The sequence below is a fragment of the Diospyros lotus genome, chromosome 8 (genome assembly GCF_014633365.1).
Source record: "Diospyros lotus cultivar Yz01 chromosome 8, ASM1463336v1, whole genome shotgun sequence".
Taxonomy (NCBI): Eukaryota; Viridiplantae; Streptophyta; class Magnoliopsida; order Ericales; family Ebenaceae; genus Diospyros; species Diospyros lotus.
The window spans coordinates 37688937-37705514 of NC_068345.1; the positions used below are offsets into that span (position 1 = coordinate 37688937).

At 34.2% G+C, this 16578-nt stretch overlaps 1 protein-coding gene across 2 annotated transcripts; it reads left to right on the forward strand.

Moving 5' to 3' along the window:
• Positions 1-712: 712 nt before the first annotated feature.
• On the forward strand, positions 713-13704 carry LOC127808767 (uncharacterized). 2 transcript variants are annotated; one of them, XM_052347372.1, is made up of 8 exons: positions 713-867; positions 3991-4242; positions 4356-4495; positions 6205-6307; positions 7661-8203; positions 8389-8726; positions 9130-9274; positions 13244-13704. In XM_052347372.1, the coding sequence occupies exons 2-8, from the start codon at positions 4074-4076 to the stop codon at positions 13348-13350; spliced, it is 1545 nt and encodes a 514-aa protein (XP_052203332.1). In that variant the 5' UTR covers positions 713-867; positions 3991-4073; the 3' UTR covers positions 13351-13704. The 2 variants fall into 2 exon arrangements, with proteins under 2 accessions (XP_052203332.1, XP_052203333.1); XM_052347373.1 differs by having other exon boundaries at positions 723-867; positions 3967-4242.
• The last annotated feature ends 2874 nt before the right edge of the window (positions 13705-16578 follow it).

Here is a 16578-nt window from a genome sequence, read left to right on the forward strand (position 1 = left end):
ATCTAATTATAAAAATATTGATAATATATTAAATAAAATATATTTTAAAAAACGATAAATTTTAGTAAAAATAAATAACCAAGTGTATGAGTTGATGAAATCGAAATACTAATTGTACATATATCATAAACTCATTATTTATGTAGTTAATTTTATTTTTCATTGTTCATTAATATCATCAAATTTTCAATTCATGGGAAAATCACAAGTAATATTTTTGAATTTTAAAACAATTATAAGAATTATTTTTGAAAAAAATAGAACAAATGCCTGTAACATTTAATGTTATAATGTTATTTTTTTTTATTAGTTAACTCTAATTAAATATTAAAAATGACCAAAATATTTTTATAATTTAAAGGCATTTCCTTGATTTCTCATGTTTTTATCTTTTCATGAGGAAAAAATAAAAAATAAAGACAAATTTCTAAAATTTGAAAGGTAGTTATTGCCATTAAGTTAAATATCGGGAGTCGTTAGAGTAATTTTTTAATGATTAATTTATAAGAGCGTGTCTCGCACGAACTGTGGACCGCGTGAACCAGTCTTTCCTTCACCTGGCTCCTCTCTTTCTGCAAAGCTGCACGTGTCCTCACGTAACCATGACGTGGACATGGTACACGTGTCAGGCTCTCACCGGTCAGAAGCGTTTCAGTGAAGGCTCGATCCCAGCCGTCCACCCAAGTCTCTCTCCCATCGGCCCCCGGTCAAAACCGTCTCTCCCCTCACACAACACAACTCTTTCTAGAGGGAGAAAAGGGGGAGCTTTTTAGAGAGAGAAAGCCCCTCTATATATACAGATACACGCAGAGAGAGAGAGAGGGGGAGAGAGAGAGGGGGGGACAGAGAGAGTTGATTGCTAGATAGGTGCGTGTTTGATTTCGAGTTGATTATGGTGTTTGATTATATGTATGTTTATTTGTGTACTGTGTAACTGATAATTCAACTGTACGAGCTGTTTTACGCTTCTGGATTATGTTATTTCTAGGGTTTTGAGTTTATATTTTGGTTTCTTTCGATTGTGCGTTCTGTGATTGTTGTTGACTTGGATTGTCGTGTTCCTCTTTCCTTCTTTTGTTGCGGCAGTGATTGATTGCTGTTGATTGTGCTTGTTAGATGGAATCACTTGGGACGTTGACTTTGTTGTTTGGGGGTTTGCTTGCAATTCTTTTCGCATTCTGTACTTCGGGTTTGCCTGAAAATGGTTATTTCTTTTTCTTTTTCTGTTTTTGCTTTTGGTTTCCTGTATGAGCTTATTACGCTTATATCCAACTGGAAAATCTGTTTTTTCAGTTCTGGGTTTTGTTGATTCAGGGGGTTTATGTCCACTTCCGATTGTGTTTTCGTTGTGGTGTTTGATTGTTTGTAATTATGCTCGTAGGATGTTATCACTAGGGTTGACTTTCTTATTTGGGGGGATTTACTTGGAATTCTCTTGGTATTCTGTGATTTGGCTTTGCCAACCTCTGAAAGGAATTGTTGTTTGTGTATCGATTTCTTCTAGCTGCGTTTTTTGTGCCTTGAATGGGTATGCCTATAAATTTTCACAAACGGTGTATAGGATTTGGTTTGAATGTTCTCTGGTTTGTTTTCTTCTGATTTTTTTTTTCTTTTGCCCCATATTCTTCAACTTCTTTGTTCATGTTGGATTTTTTATTTTGTCCCCTTTTCCTGTTGCAACAAAATAGAGAGGAAATTCTCTAGTGTTATCATCAATTGATTTATCACGTAAGTTTAAAATTTTGTGGTACTCGGGCATTTAACGCCTGGATGTTAGTTATCTGCATATTATATAGAAGAGCGAGCAGCATGAGCTAATTTGGGGAGACACGGCTGCTTCTCTTTTTCTGGGAAATAGGACAGTTTTACTGTGTCTTTCTGTTTTTTGATACGATTGGAAAAGGCTATATCCAATCTTCATCCAGCTTGCACCTTGATCTATGTTTATGAGACAATTGGAAGTAGTATCATATCCATTGAACAAATTTTTCTTTCATCTTTGTTGTCTTCTTTTAAACTAAAAAATTGAAATAAATAAAACCATCTGTCTCTTGAGTTCATCACTGGATATTTGGCATCAAGTTACAAACGAAAACAACATTGTATAACCTGGCATTTGACCTACTCTTGTCTGCATTCAATGTTATGCTTGTCCTTCCATATTTGATGATTATTATAATTGCATCTTTTGGTTGTGCTATTGACAAGGGCGTTAGTTACATTGTTATTGATATTCAAGTGGAGTTTGCATGATTGATGCATTTAAGATTGCCCAACGAGCTAAAATTATATTCTAATTGAACCGAACTATTTGAACTTGCTAATTATTTGTGATAGATTTTCAGTCATGCTCAAACTATCTTATTAGTTGATCAAAAGGGTCTATTTTAATTTAAAATTTTTAGACATGAATTTACTGGCTGGATTTCAACATTTAATGCATTCTACTCTGTCATGTAAATAGGGTTTACCTAGGGTTTGAATAGGCATTTGGAAAGGACTTGGGGGGGGGAGGAATTAGACTGAGGAGAGGGAAATACAGCAAGAATATAGGGAGAAATGCAGACAGGAACAGAGAAAGAGAGAGAAATCAGAGGGATTGGGAGAGAAAACAGAGAAATCAGAGAGGGAATTGATGAGAGGGAAATCTGGAAATCAATCATCATTCAAAGCATGTCCTACAAACAGTCGTCAGTAGATAGCTACTCCACAGAAAATAACAAACTAACAAAAAAATACAACTAGAGAAAAATACAAGTAAAATAGGCTAATTACTGTTTTAGCCCTAGGAAAACCATAGCATCCTGACATACTCAAATCAGACAAGCATAACGTTTAGAAAATAATAAAGTAGATACTTCAAAGATTTGACTTTGGAGCCTTTGAACTCCAAATTTTGTGAATTTGTCTGTTATTAGCTCTCACTGGCATAGAGCCACTAAATGCTTGCTTACTAGTTTAGATTTGGCCCATTAAGCATGGGAATTTCAAGTTTTTTATGAAATACAAAATTTTAGTGCCTTAAGTCTTTTATTTTTTATGCTTCAACAGTTGCCTCAATCTGATGGGAGTAAAAAAGTCATACCCAAATAGGGTTTGTCAAATTGCGTTTCACTCTTGATTCAAGTGTAACCCATATGATTTTAGTGTAACTTGAATCACTCCAAATGCAAATCTAAATACTGTCAAATTCATCTGTTAATGCCCCAAACAAACTTTGAGGAACTAATTAAATTATAACTCAAATTGGTCATGCAGTTAACAGTACATTTAACACATATTAATGTGTATGTTTACTTTTTGGAAAACAGAGGAACGCTTTTGACTTGTAGATGGACAACATTTAAAATCAGAAGGACAACTGGATGGAACCATTCTATATTGATTAAAAGAATTATGTCATGACACAATATCACATACTTGTGCTTATCAGCAGTCAATGTTGCTTCAACATATTAAGTTGGCAATTTCAGAAATGTTTATGATCATTTTGCTTGTGATTGACAGTTGGATTGTGACTTGTTATTTCATTATATTATGACATTACCAAAACATATCAATATCGGCCTAAGGACTGTCTATAATATTCTGCAACATGCAGCAACTGAAATTTACTTCCTGAAGCCTCAAGATATGAAATGAATTGTAGATATATGTCCTTGAAGTTACATAAGTGAATTATGTAGTGTATCCCTTAATGCATCTTGTGTCTGACAGGATAATGTAGCACCTTTCTAGAGGTTTTGCACTGTTATCTATTAGTCAATTTAGGCTGGTGTGAGGTTTCAGGTTACTAACAATCCTGCCTGAGCTCCTTAGAAACCTCTCTTTTAAAATAATATACATGGATTGTATACAATTGCCATTTACTTTGTAATGCTTGACAACTGATTCATAAATCACATAGTATTGCATGGTTGCCTTGCTTGTTTTTCCGTGTCTGATCTAGAGTTCTTACATGATCAGTTGTTCCATGGCAATCTGTTGCAGTGACTTGATTGTTTAGAGGGGTTCCGTTTCCCCACTGATGTTCTCAGCTCAAGATTGTGGTGCATATCAAAAGGCCCAAACAAATGCCATCACTAAAAATGAAGACCAAATCAACTGCAGGGTGTTTAAGAGAAAAAAATGGTCTCCGTGTATGCCAGAAGTCAAGTATGATATCCAAGAATTCTTTGTCTCGTGTCAGGATCTTGGGAGACACAGCAGAATTTGATTATTGTAATCAAAATAGCCAGGATGGTAAGTTTTATTGCTTACAATGACTTTTGAAGCTTTCTTGGAGAACAGGATTTTTGTTTGTTAGAGGTGACAGAACCATTGAAACGGTTTTTGTTTCCTCAATGTTCTTGTAGGTTCTGCATGCAATAGAGTACATGATCTGGAGAATGGAGGCAACAAAGCTATTGAAGATAATGACTTGGTTGATGGACAAAACAATCACTTTCCAAAGCACCTATCACCTTTGATTGATTACACAACGGTTGGGAGAATGGTAAGGAATAAAGCATAAATGTTCAATTTTTGGTGAACATTATGAATAGCTTACCAGAAAAATTCCATTTTTTCCCCCACATGGCTTGTGATTTGATGGTACTTACTGCAATGTTCATTGCATATTCTTTAATATCCTTTCTTTTTTTGTTTTTATTTTTCTCCTCCTAAAATCACACCTAGAGGAAGAGAAAATAAAAGATGTATCTTGAAAGTTGTGAATTTTATCTTCATGCATGTAATCAATTGAAAAAGGGGCAAATCTAGCAACAATAAGGTTGGTCCTTTATGATTGAAAGGTTAAAGGTTTTAGTTCTGGTGCAACGCCTTCGTGTAGCAAGGCTTAGGCTGCCAACAAAAATGACCTTCCCTTGACCCTTGCAAAGGGGGGAGCCTCTTACCCTGAGAATGCCTCTTTTTATATAATCATTTGAAAACTGTTTCACGATGTGCATTCATACTGTGCTTCTTCATTTTCTCGTGTGTTAAAAGAAAGAGCACAGTTGTTTGATGCCAGATTTCCCTTGCTTTGCCTCCAATGCCTTGATTATGATTATGTGGAATACTGGAATGTTAGCACATGACAGTACATGGTGGTGTTATTTAAAATTTCTTATTTTTCCTATTTATCCTGGGTCATCTTCTCATTTGTTTTTCATCCTCTTTATTATGATATTTACACATTTATTTATTTTCTTTTATGCCTGGGCTTTAAATTGAAGTCTCATCAGTTTAACTATTATCGATTGGTCTGTGCAATGCTTATGATTTCTTCCGTCATTACACTTAAGTTTGTGAATTACTGAATGACAAATGATACCTCAAGTCGCACTCTGTTGTTGGTAGTATTATTTGCTGCTGGTTTATAAGGGAAGTCCTGTCCTACTTGGCCCTGATTGAATGCCCGAGAACTGATTCAGCTGCTACTGATTTTCTATTTGTGGAGTTCTAAGTGATAAATAGCTTTTTAAGGGTCTATGTGCAGTTGTAAGAGATTTAGTTGTATAGTTATGTAAATATTCATTATCTTGCATTCTAAGTTTAACATGAGGTTAATACTTTAATTTTGGTTCCTCTCACCAATGACAGAAGTTTGGTTTTTACTCAAATCAAAAAGTTATGAAAGCTTGGTTTTCTTACCTAATATTCAAGAGTAATGATTTAATGTTGTTCTAAATTTTGCAATTTACAAGGTGAACAATGCAATTAAGTTACATTTAAGGATGCTTCTATCAGTTGTCTGATTGGTAGTGCACTAAGTGATAAAATAGTATATCTATTAATCTAAATTGAACTGGTTAGGCATTCTGCTCTGTTTTTTATTATTCTTTCCAGTTTATAAGTTATAGCTGATACAGATTCCGGTGTAGCTTACTTATTTGGTGTGTCCTCTTTTTTTTTTCCTCTTTTCCACTTTTCCTCGCGTCTTTGTAATTGAGGAAGACCCATCATCTTGTTTTAGTGGAAGCTCCAGATGCTGAGGTTTAATAGCAATCTTTTCTTGTTCAGTTTTAGTGGACAGTTTTGCAAAATTTGAAGCTTAATTTTCTGGGTGGCTAATTCAAACTGTCAAATTGAGTTGGGCTGAGGATCTGACTTCTTTTAATGCTCTACTCAATTTCTTTTCAGAGATATTGTACCCCTTTCTAAATCATGGTGATGGTCATTGACAGTACTATTTGCTAAGTGAAAAATGATGGTCAATTGCAGGAATCTACTCCAGCCACCTCTGCACCAAACCTAGAGACGATTTTCTCACCCATGTTGGAATCTATTGAAGATCAAACTGAACCAGAGGACAACAATAATGCAGGTAAAATTTCACAATGTACACATTATTTCAGATGAGGAATCCTAGCTTAAACTATGCATTTTTCTTTCTAGAGTGTGTAATTTTGGCATGAGAATAGTATATTAAGGATATTCTGTTTTTCAGTTTCCTCACTGTTCCTGAGCAAGATTATGAGAGATAATGGAAATGTCATTCCTTCATATTCCAGAATTTTATAATGTTTTTTTTACCACTCTGAACATGTTGGCCTTTTTTTGTTTTTTTTCTCTTTTTGATTTTCCTAGTACAGAGAAATTGTAGCATCTTTACCTGGTAGAAAAGTTAATGAAAAACAAAAAAACATAAAGAAATGAAAGAGGATAACTAATGAACATTAATTTTGAAGTTGTTTCCTGAAATGTCTTTATAGAAAAGGATAAGTTAAAAAAGAATGATGAAGATGCATCATTGCCTACAAAAACTCGTTGCCCCTACCTCTCCTCCCAAAGAAGAAGACACTCAAACCAATAAGGAAGGAAAAGCAAAATAAGAAATTAAATAAAGAAGTTGCAACACTGATGACAAGTAGGGAAGTTTACACATCTTAACAAGTCCATCTTCTTGCCAGATTCTCTTTGTGTATGTACTCTTTTCTGCTACTCATAGGGTGTTTCAAGATGAATTTTGTCTTTGTGCTTTAAGAAAATCTGCTCTGCCTGATACTCAATTGTGTGTTCATATTCTTTTCTGCTACTAATAGGCTGTTTCAAGATGAATGTTGTCCTTGTGTTTTAAGAAAATCTTCTCATTGTTCTTCTCCTTTGATTTTGGATGAAGGTTTTAATGGTTTGGACATGCATAATTTTCTAGTTATCTAGGAATATTTAGAGAAAATGTCTCCAAGAACTGTAGAAAATGTATGAAGAATGTCAGAATGTGTTTGTATACATAAACTGTGTTTTGGGAGAACCACATCATTTCTGAAAGGCACACCTAGAAGCGTTTATGTCCGTGTGTGCTACATTGCTTTGAAAATTAATCGATGTTTCATTTTAGTGATGAACGAAGTCCTATATCTTTATACATGCATTCCACCTTAATTACTAGTCCATCTAGCTGAATAAGGATGACTGTTTTACTTGATGCATGACTAGCTCTTTATTGATCAACGTGCTGTTGTATATGTCTGAACATCTTTGTGAAAAATGTCAATCACATGGATTTGCACTGAATGGATTGTCTAATTTTTAAGTACTTCAGCTCATCCTACATGTTGGCAATATAACCATCTCTATGAATGAGCATGATGAATCAGGATCTTGGCTTTCAATTTTTAATTAAGCGTGATAAAAATGGATCAACATTGACTAGACAGTGCTTCCGACATCTGTGTAGGCAGTAAGAAAGCTATTGATGAGCGGCTATTGGGAGCTGATGATAGTGATGATAACAGACGAAGCTCGTGTGACCTTCAAACTTGCAATGTCTCGGATTTCTACATTTCTGATATGATTGTTGCAGGCTTACCAATTGAAAGCAACTCAGTTTATGAAGATACAACTGAAGCAACCTGTTTTGCTGATTACAAATGTGATGAGCCAAGTACATTATTTGATATGGCTGAAGAATTCATGATATTGCCTTTCCTTGAGGATACCATAGAGGCAAGCTGCCATCAAGATGGCAGAACATATGATGATGCTTTTATTGATGCACATGATTCAAGCTTGTACTTTGCAATCCATCAATTGAGATCTGGCAACCAAGAATCTGATGTTAATCAGTACTCTGAATTGGATCAGTCAGAGTGCTTTGATCCACATATGTTTATCAGAAATCTTCCTGACCTGCCAGATGTGGCTGCAAACTTTCCACCCACCAACTTACTAAAGGAAACACATAAAACAAGATCTGTTACCCTTGTGCTCGATCTGGATGGTAATGAATGAGAGCTTTTTACTTCTCTGCCTATTAACAATTATGTCAGCATATAAGCTGTGCTTTCTAGTTGAAGTCCTTATGATCAATACTCCCATTTTACTTTTGTATCTAAGGAGAAATAAATTAAATGTTTTGGGTAGTAAATGCTTCAATGGTCGGTCAACTGACTTTCATTTGTACAGAAACACTTGTTCACTCTACATTGGAGCACTGTGATGATGCGGATTTCACCTTTCCAGTTTTTTTCAACATGAGGGAACATACAGTTTATGTGAAACAGAGACCTCACCTTCGGACATTCCTGGAAAAGGTTGCTGAGATGTTTGAAGTCGTGGTGTTCACAGCTAGTCAAAGCATTTATGCAGCAAAACTTCTGGATATATTGGATCCAGATGGAAAGCTTATCTCTCACCGAGCCTACCGTGAATCATGCATTTTTTCAGATGGAACTTACACTAAGGACCTAACAGTATTAGGTGTTGATCTTGCAAAAGTTGCTATAATTGATAATTGCCCACAGGTATAATGCCTCCTCAGTGGCTTTCATGTGTCAGCTATTTTTGTCCATAAGGTCAAGATATGTTCGATGATCATATTATATGTTTGTTTTGGTCAATAATTTTAGCTTCATATTGAATGATGATGTTTTTTGGAGGACCTTATAAAAACTATTGACTTGCTTGATATGTTACAGGGGGGAAATTAAAGATGCCTTCATTTTGAACTTTATTTGGCAGCATCTATTTGCCTGAATTTAAATTGTTTCATATATCTGACTATGAGAAGAACTATAGCATTGGTCCTTTTTTTGTTTTAGTGAATAAAACTTTTGGTTTACACATGTTAAAGGAACAGTTAAAGCATAAGTTCCAAGTCTATTGGAGAAAGATACTTATTTTTGAATTCTCGTTGGGTGATTTCAGGTTTTCCGTTTGCAAGTGAATAATGGGATTCCTATTAAGAGTTGGTTTGATGATCCATCAGACTCTGCACTAATTTCACTACTACCTTTCCTTGAGACCCTGGTTGATGCCGATGATGTCCGTCCTATCATTGCTAGGAGATTTGGTAACAAGGAATAAGAGCCCTTGTTCTCTCTTAATTTGCTCAATTTAACAGTTTATTGTCCAGTCATCTTGTTTTAAGCAAAAATTATCCTTAATTTAGATGCTCGAATTTCATTCTACCTGAGCTCCTAGTATAGTTAGTTTCTCAAGTTTAATCGCACATTGGTGCTCATTCCTTCCTTTTCTCTCTCCTTGAAAATCTCTTCAGGTGTTCAATTTAATTTGTGGGCATAGGTGGTCGAGGCAAACTTTCCGTATATTTGCATTGTACAGTTATAGGTGCTTATATATTCATAGGGCGTGTATATGAATTATATTGTTGTGAAATAATTTCGTGAACTGATTTGGTATAACTTTTGTTATGCGGTCATAATCTTTGTTTCACATATGAATTATAACTTTTGTTATGCGGTCGTAATCTGGAGGATCATAATAACTTGACTTCGATGAAGTCCTGTGTGTTCTAAAATTTGAGCTTAAGTCACTTCCTGTGCTAGAAGCACTGAGACCTTTTTTAACTGTTGATAATGCCACTAATCCTTTCCTCGCCTCTCCTGATATATCCCGATACATATCATTATGTCACTGCTTATGAGATGTCTTAAATGTATTTTTTGAATTAGCAAACATGCTAGGATGAGGATTTGAATCCTTGCTGCTAAATAGATGGCTTGAGAAATGTATTATAGAACTGATCATCACTCTCTATGTCTGATGATATGTATATATTTTATTAACATCAAGAAACGTCATGGACATGTGGCTATACTGGACTTTCTGAAATCTAGTGTAAACTAAAATATACATAAAAAGACAGGTTTTAGCGTTTGATTAGTTGTACAAAAGGAAACACGAAGTCTAGTGACAGGCATGCCAACAATAGGCTCAAAATGTTCCTTTTTGGAGATACACCTTCTAGTTGGGCACCGGGGATGCTGTTTCCTAGTCTGGATAAATTTCTTGTTTTTGTTGATATTTTGAGTTGTAAATAGTTGGTCTTTTGCCCATTTCTTTAATTTTCTTACCTTTGGTGCTTTTAATACATTCGCTTACTTGGCCAAAATACAAATAACATGCATACCATCACAGTAAATTCTCAACAAATTTATATATAAAAGCATTGATAATTTGAAGAATAGATTATTAGAAATAATACAGAGTTCTATAACATACTTATAACAAGAAAATGTGTGGAAATGCAACATGTATGTGAAATGCTTTTGAAGCTCATAGTTCAGAAAAAAGAAAAAGAAAAAGATGCATGCTTCATGTACGTTACATACAGAGAATTTAAAGCCAACATGATTTTGTACTGTTATTATGCCACATTTGATTTTGATGTGGCTACATCTGTACTTTATGAGGGTCAAAAAGGGATGGCAATTTGCCTCTTTTTCTCTCCCTTACTCCAATTACTGTGTTTCAGTCTTCTGTAAGATATTTCATCATTGTTACCTTTTATGCCCCCAAGGGATAAAGGGGAGAAAATAAAGGAGAAAGACGCAAAAATATTTGTTTTTTCCTAGATCTCAAATCATTTTCTTTAGTCCTATGTTATTCCCTAGTTGACTTTGCATGAAGAAAGCATTTTTAAATGATAAGTTTACCTGAATGTTTTGTTCTTTTGTTTGAATAATGTGTTGAAGAATAAAAATTTGTATTTAGCTAGAAGTAAAAAAGGCTAATGAGAGAAAGTGATGGTTAAATTTGTCAAGCTTTTTAAACCTGGAAACTTTTGTGTAAAATGTTCAGACTAACTGGACTAGCGATTGATTGCTTTGTGGCATAGGAAAGAACAAGAAAATAAATATGTGGCTCAGGATCATGTCTGTTTAAATATAATTAATAATAAAGTTAGACATAGAGAAACAAAAGTATTGTGTAAACATTGGGTAGAAAAAAGACAAAATAAGAGCTCCTGGTGCCTTGAAAAGAAATCAGTTTAAGGCATATGAATAAAAGGGTATTGTCTGCATCTATTAATCACAAGCTTCTCTGAGGTTGCATTGTTATCTTTAAGAATCATTACAGAGAATGTGTATCTTAATATTTTCTGGGTTTATTCTTTATTTTATCATGTTTTTTAATTTTAGTATGTTTTGGTGATGGGGGTGAAGATGCAATCTTTTATTATTGACACTTCCAGCTAATAATTTTATATCTCTGTTTTCCCACTTTGTAGAAATCTGTTTCTATTTCATTTTATTATTATTATTATTATTTGGTTTGGCTGTGATTATGGAAGTCTTTAAAATACTTTGGTTGCATTATCTGGTTGATTTTTTTTTTAACTGAGCTGGAGGACACCGAGTACTTGTGTCAGCCTTTATCCTTAAAATAAAGATCTTTGTAGTGATAATTGGCTGAGGACTATACTTCCAAGAAAATAAAATAACTTAACTAGTTGACATATACAGTTTCTTGGGACTTGGAAGTTGACAAGGATTAGGTTGGAACATACAGTAACAATCTCTGTGGAGTCCTGCTGCAGCCTCTGATGAAAAACAACTATGGAAGTAGGACATGCAGATGGTCAAACATGTTAGAGATTTGCATGTAAGAGGTGGGATTACAGCTTGCAAATAAGACTTTGTATTTATGGTGTTTCATTACCATCTTCTTTTGTTTTTCATTTGGAGATGGGGATGTTAAGGAAGAAGAATAGCGGAGGGATGGGGTTTGGATATTAAAATGCATTCATATGTTTCAAAGAGAATATATGGAGATTATGGATCAATATTTGTAAAGTTTGTTGATAGGATTTTCCAGAATGGTAACTGGTAACTTCCAGATTTTCCTACTGCTAGGTAATTAAAGAGAAAGTAAAGAGAAGAAGAGCAAGCCCATTACTTGCAAGATTCACCAAAGTGAAATTACAATGGTATAGAAAATCCAAGATGTAGATCCCCTTGTATTGTTTGGATGGGCAGAGTTCAAAAAAGGAGTTTATAACAACACATTCTTTAGCTTTGATGAGAGGTGTAGTTTTCCCATATTCCTTTATTTCTTTCAATAATCCCATGTGCATGGATATAATTTTCCTTATCCTGGTAGGTAAATTCAAAAAGTTAAGAGGGTATTGTTTTTCATGCCCTCTTCTGTCTGTCCTTCACTTAGCCACTTTGAAGGCTGCTCTCTTCGCGGTCCAGCTTAAAAATGTTCTGATCTTAGTGGGTAGGCATATGTCTCCTTGCTATTTTCTTGTGATATCAAACTTATTATTTCATCTTTGAAATAGAGAGAGCAAGGTAGTTTTTTCCTCTCTTTGCTATTTCTGAATAAGGTTTCATCTTGTGATAGGATCTATGTCTTCTTATCTATGACAACAATACAAGCTGCAGCTCTCATTCATTACTTTTTAAAGTAATTCATGCTCTAACCTTAAAAAATGGTGCTGAGCAACTTAGACTAATGCAGTATTCTTAAAATGCAAAGGGATTAGTCATCAAGTAGTAAGAAGTGAGAACAAGTACTGAGGTCAAATGGGTGAAATAGTCTCTTGAGGATTTTCGCACGGTTACCTAATAGTTTTAAGAGTTGCAAATATCAAAGAAGTATTAGATTATAGGTTCTGCACTCCTGATTGGAGTAACTTTTGGGAAAATGGAAATCCTGATGATTGAGGTCCCGATTATAGGACATGGGGAGCAGAACATCATGATCTCATATTAAGGTCTCATTTTACCATTTTGGTAGGGTACTCATTGATTGAGGGATTGCAAATATTTCCTTTGGGAACAACCTCTTGAATAGGTGGCTGCTTCAGGTTCAGTAAAGAGATCTCATGAGAGGATTGTGGAGAAAAGACTCAAATGGCTATATTTTCTGAATTAGAGTATTGGGAAGACAAAGCTGAAAATGGTTTACAGAGTTGTACAAACCCGCTGACAATGCTTGCTTTTCATGACATCCATCCTCTGCTGAAATAGAAATTCTTTGCCCCCATAAATTTTGACTGCCTTATCTGCAGGTCGTGCGAAGATCTGTTTTGGATCTGCTGCCAATTGCAGTAACAATAGGTACGCAGTTTTCATATTGTCAACTATTTTTTCATTGACCACCCCACACTCCCTTTGATATTTTCCCCTCTGTAACTTCACTGACAGCACTTAATAGTTGTCAATTTCAAGTATGGCATGTTTGGTGAGGTTATCTCTTGTTGCGTACTAGTATTATACGATATTCAGTCTTATGTAATGAAATTACGTTTAATGGATCAAGCTGCAACATGTTTTATTTCCGTTGGTCTGATCTCTTGTACCTTCAGATCTTCAGAGACATGTTTTCTGAATCTATGTTTTGTTTGTGCTGTGACTGCTTGTATGTCTCATTTAACGTTTGCCGTCTCTTGGGATTGACCCATACTTCCTGTTGTTCCGCAAGGATAAATTTATGTACAGAATAAAGTTATGGGTGTTGCCCTTCTTTTTCACTCTGAACAATACCATTGCTGAATCATGTCTTTGCAATCAAAGAGCTATGCATGGCTGGCCTGGTTTAACCCCCACGAAATGCTCTGCTTGTTTTCTTTAATTTACGATAGCAAGAGCCAGGACGCTGGATGCTAGCTAGGCTTTTAAGAATTCAGATAAAAAGACGAGACGAGACGATGAATTAGCCACAGATATTTCTCTTGATCATTTTCGTGTTATCATGTGTGGTGGTGGTGGTATTGGCGATGATGAGATTAGATTAATTATTATTATATATAAATGGAACGACCAAGATCATATGCCTCCCTAAAACACCGCCATAGAGCAATGAACGTTGGACAGGATTCCAAAAACCAATAACTCTCCGTCAATCGAGATTGAAAGCCATTGACGATTCTTGAAGTTGCTTCCGAGTGGCATATAAATTTTGGTTGGCAAATGGAAGGAGAAAACAATTTCTGAATAAGGAGAAGAGCCAAGAGGCGGCAAGAAGGTCTTCCTTGATTTTTGAAGGAATTGACATACAATTTGACGAACAAATCAGGAGGAGAATGGAACCAGAAAAAGTGATAAAAAGAGTTCTCTCTGCTACAATGAAACGCCTGTTTTCTCTGCCCCATTTCGGCGACTTAATTGAAGCATTAGGATTTGAAAGGCCAATCTCCATTTCTAATTTATTAAATAATCAAATTTATTAAATAAAATATTATTAAAAAAATTATTTTCAAAATTTGAAAGAGAACACGTTTTCTAATTTTCTGTTTTAAAAAATAATTTTTCAAAATGACAAAGAGAATGTATTTTTAATTTTCTAAAAACAGATTAGCAAAATAAAAAATTGAAAATGAATTTAAAATTTAAAATTAAAAATTAAAAAGTAAAAAGAATATAGTTTTACTTCCTAAAACAGATTATAAGTTAAAATACACATCCTTCAACATTCTATAGTTCCTTTTGCATTCAAATTACACACGAGTCTTAAACCCATACAAGAGGTTCCACCTGATTGCAGGGTCTGTTGTCTTTATCCATAAACTTTTTCTTTCTTATAAATAGACTGTTTTTACTGTTATAGAGAGGTAGATGGAAAATATAAATTTAAAAAAATTAATAATAAGGATAAATCTATCCTACTATGGCATATAAACTCATCATAACTAATATTAAGTTTAAAAAATAAAACAAACACTTAATTACATATAAAAATGTCACATCAAGTAACCAAATAGATTACTTCCTCTTGAAACAAGAGATTTGTTATGTTGTAAGGATTGTAAGGTGATACCAGAAAAATGTTTGATTACTCAATATAGACTTTTGGTATTTGACGTCCAAGTAAGAAATTGAAAGAGAAAAAATCACATAAAATAAAATTCAAGAATTAAGTGGTGAGATTTAAAAGGGGAAAAACAATTAATTTTCAAAGAAAAATTGAGTAGAAGGAATGAAATGGAGAAGGATAGGCAAACCAAATGTGGATGGAAATGACTATTGTCCTGAGAAACACGATAAAGGTAATCTTTGGAGAGACAAATGGTAGAGCCCTAAATCTTAAGGAGCCTTAGTGGTGGAATGAAGAGATACAATTGAAAATTAAAAATACGAAAACTTGCTATCAGGCTGTATATCAGTGCAACAATGAAAAAAACCTAAAAAATTATAAAGAAACGAAAAAGACAACAAATAGAGCTATTAGTGAAGCAAGGTCAAAAGCATATATAAATCTATATAAACGACTTGATATAAAAAATAAAGAAAGGGATATATATAAATTAGTTAAAACAAGATAAAGAAAAATAAGGGATCTAGACCAAGTGAAATGGATAAAAGATGAAAATCAAAATGTATTAGTGAATGAGAGAGCGATTAACGAGAGATGGAATGAGTATTTCACAAAATTATTCAATGATGGTGAGGATACAAGAGTTAGGTTGGGACATCTTAGTAACTTCGAAGGGAACGTGAGTTATACATTTTATCAACGCATAAATTCAAAAGAAGTAAGGCAAACATTAAAAAAGATGAAAAATCATAAGGTGGTAAGACCAGATAATATACCAATAGAAGCATGAAAATGCATAGGAGAAGCAGACATCTCCTAACTAACGAAATTATTTAATGCGATCCTTAAATAAAAAAAAGATGTCAGATGAGTAGAGAAATAGTACTTTGGTTTCTATATATAAGAACAAACAAGATGTTCAAAACTGTAAAAATTATAAAGGAATTAAGTTAATAAGTCATATCATAAAACTCTGGGAAAGAGTAATAGAGTAGAGGCTTAAAAAAGAAACAGATGTCTCGAAAAATCAATTTGGTTTCATGCCTGATAGGTCAACAATGGAAGCTATATACCTATTGAGATGCCTAATGGAAAGGTATCGGGATCATTAGAAGGACTTGCATATGATATTTATAGATCTAAAAAAGACTTATGATAGGGTCTCTAGAGAAATATTATGAAGAATTTTAGAGAAAAAAGAAGTCCGAATAGTCTATATACAAGCCCTTAAGGACATATATTACGATGCAGAGATAAGAGTCAGAACATGCGGAGGGGATACTAAACGGTTTAAAATTACAATGGGACTGCATCAAGATTCTGCATTAAGTCTATACTTATTTGCTTTAGTAATTGATGAATTTACTAAACACATTCAGACAAAGGTGTCATGGTGTATGCTATTTGTAGATGACATAGTGTTGGTGGATAAAACAAAAGAGGGAGTGAACACTAAACTTGAGTTGTGGAGAAACAATTTAGAATCTAAGAGATTTAAATTAAGTAGAAAGAAAACATAATATATGAAATGTAAATTTAGTAAAAATACAAGAATGGAGGATGATATAATAAAATTGGAAGACCAAATCA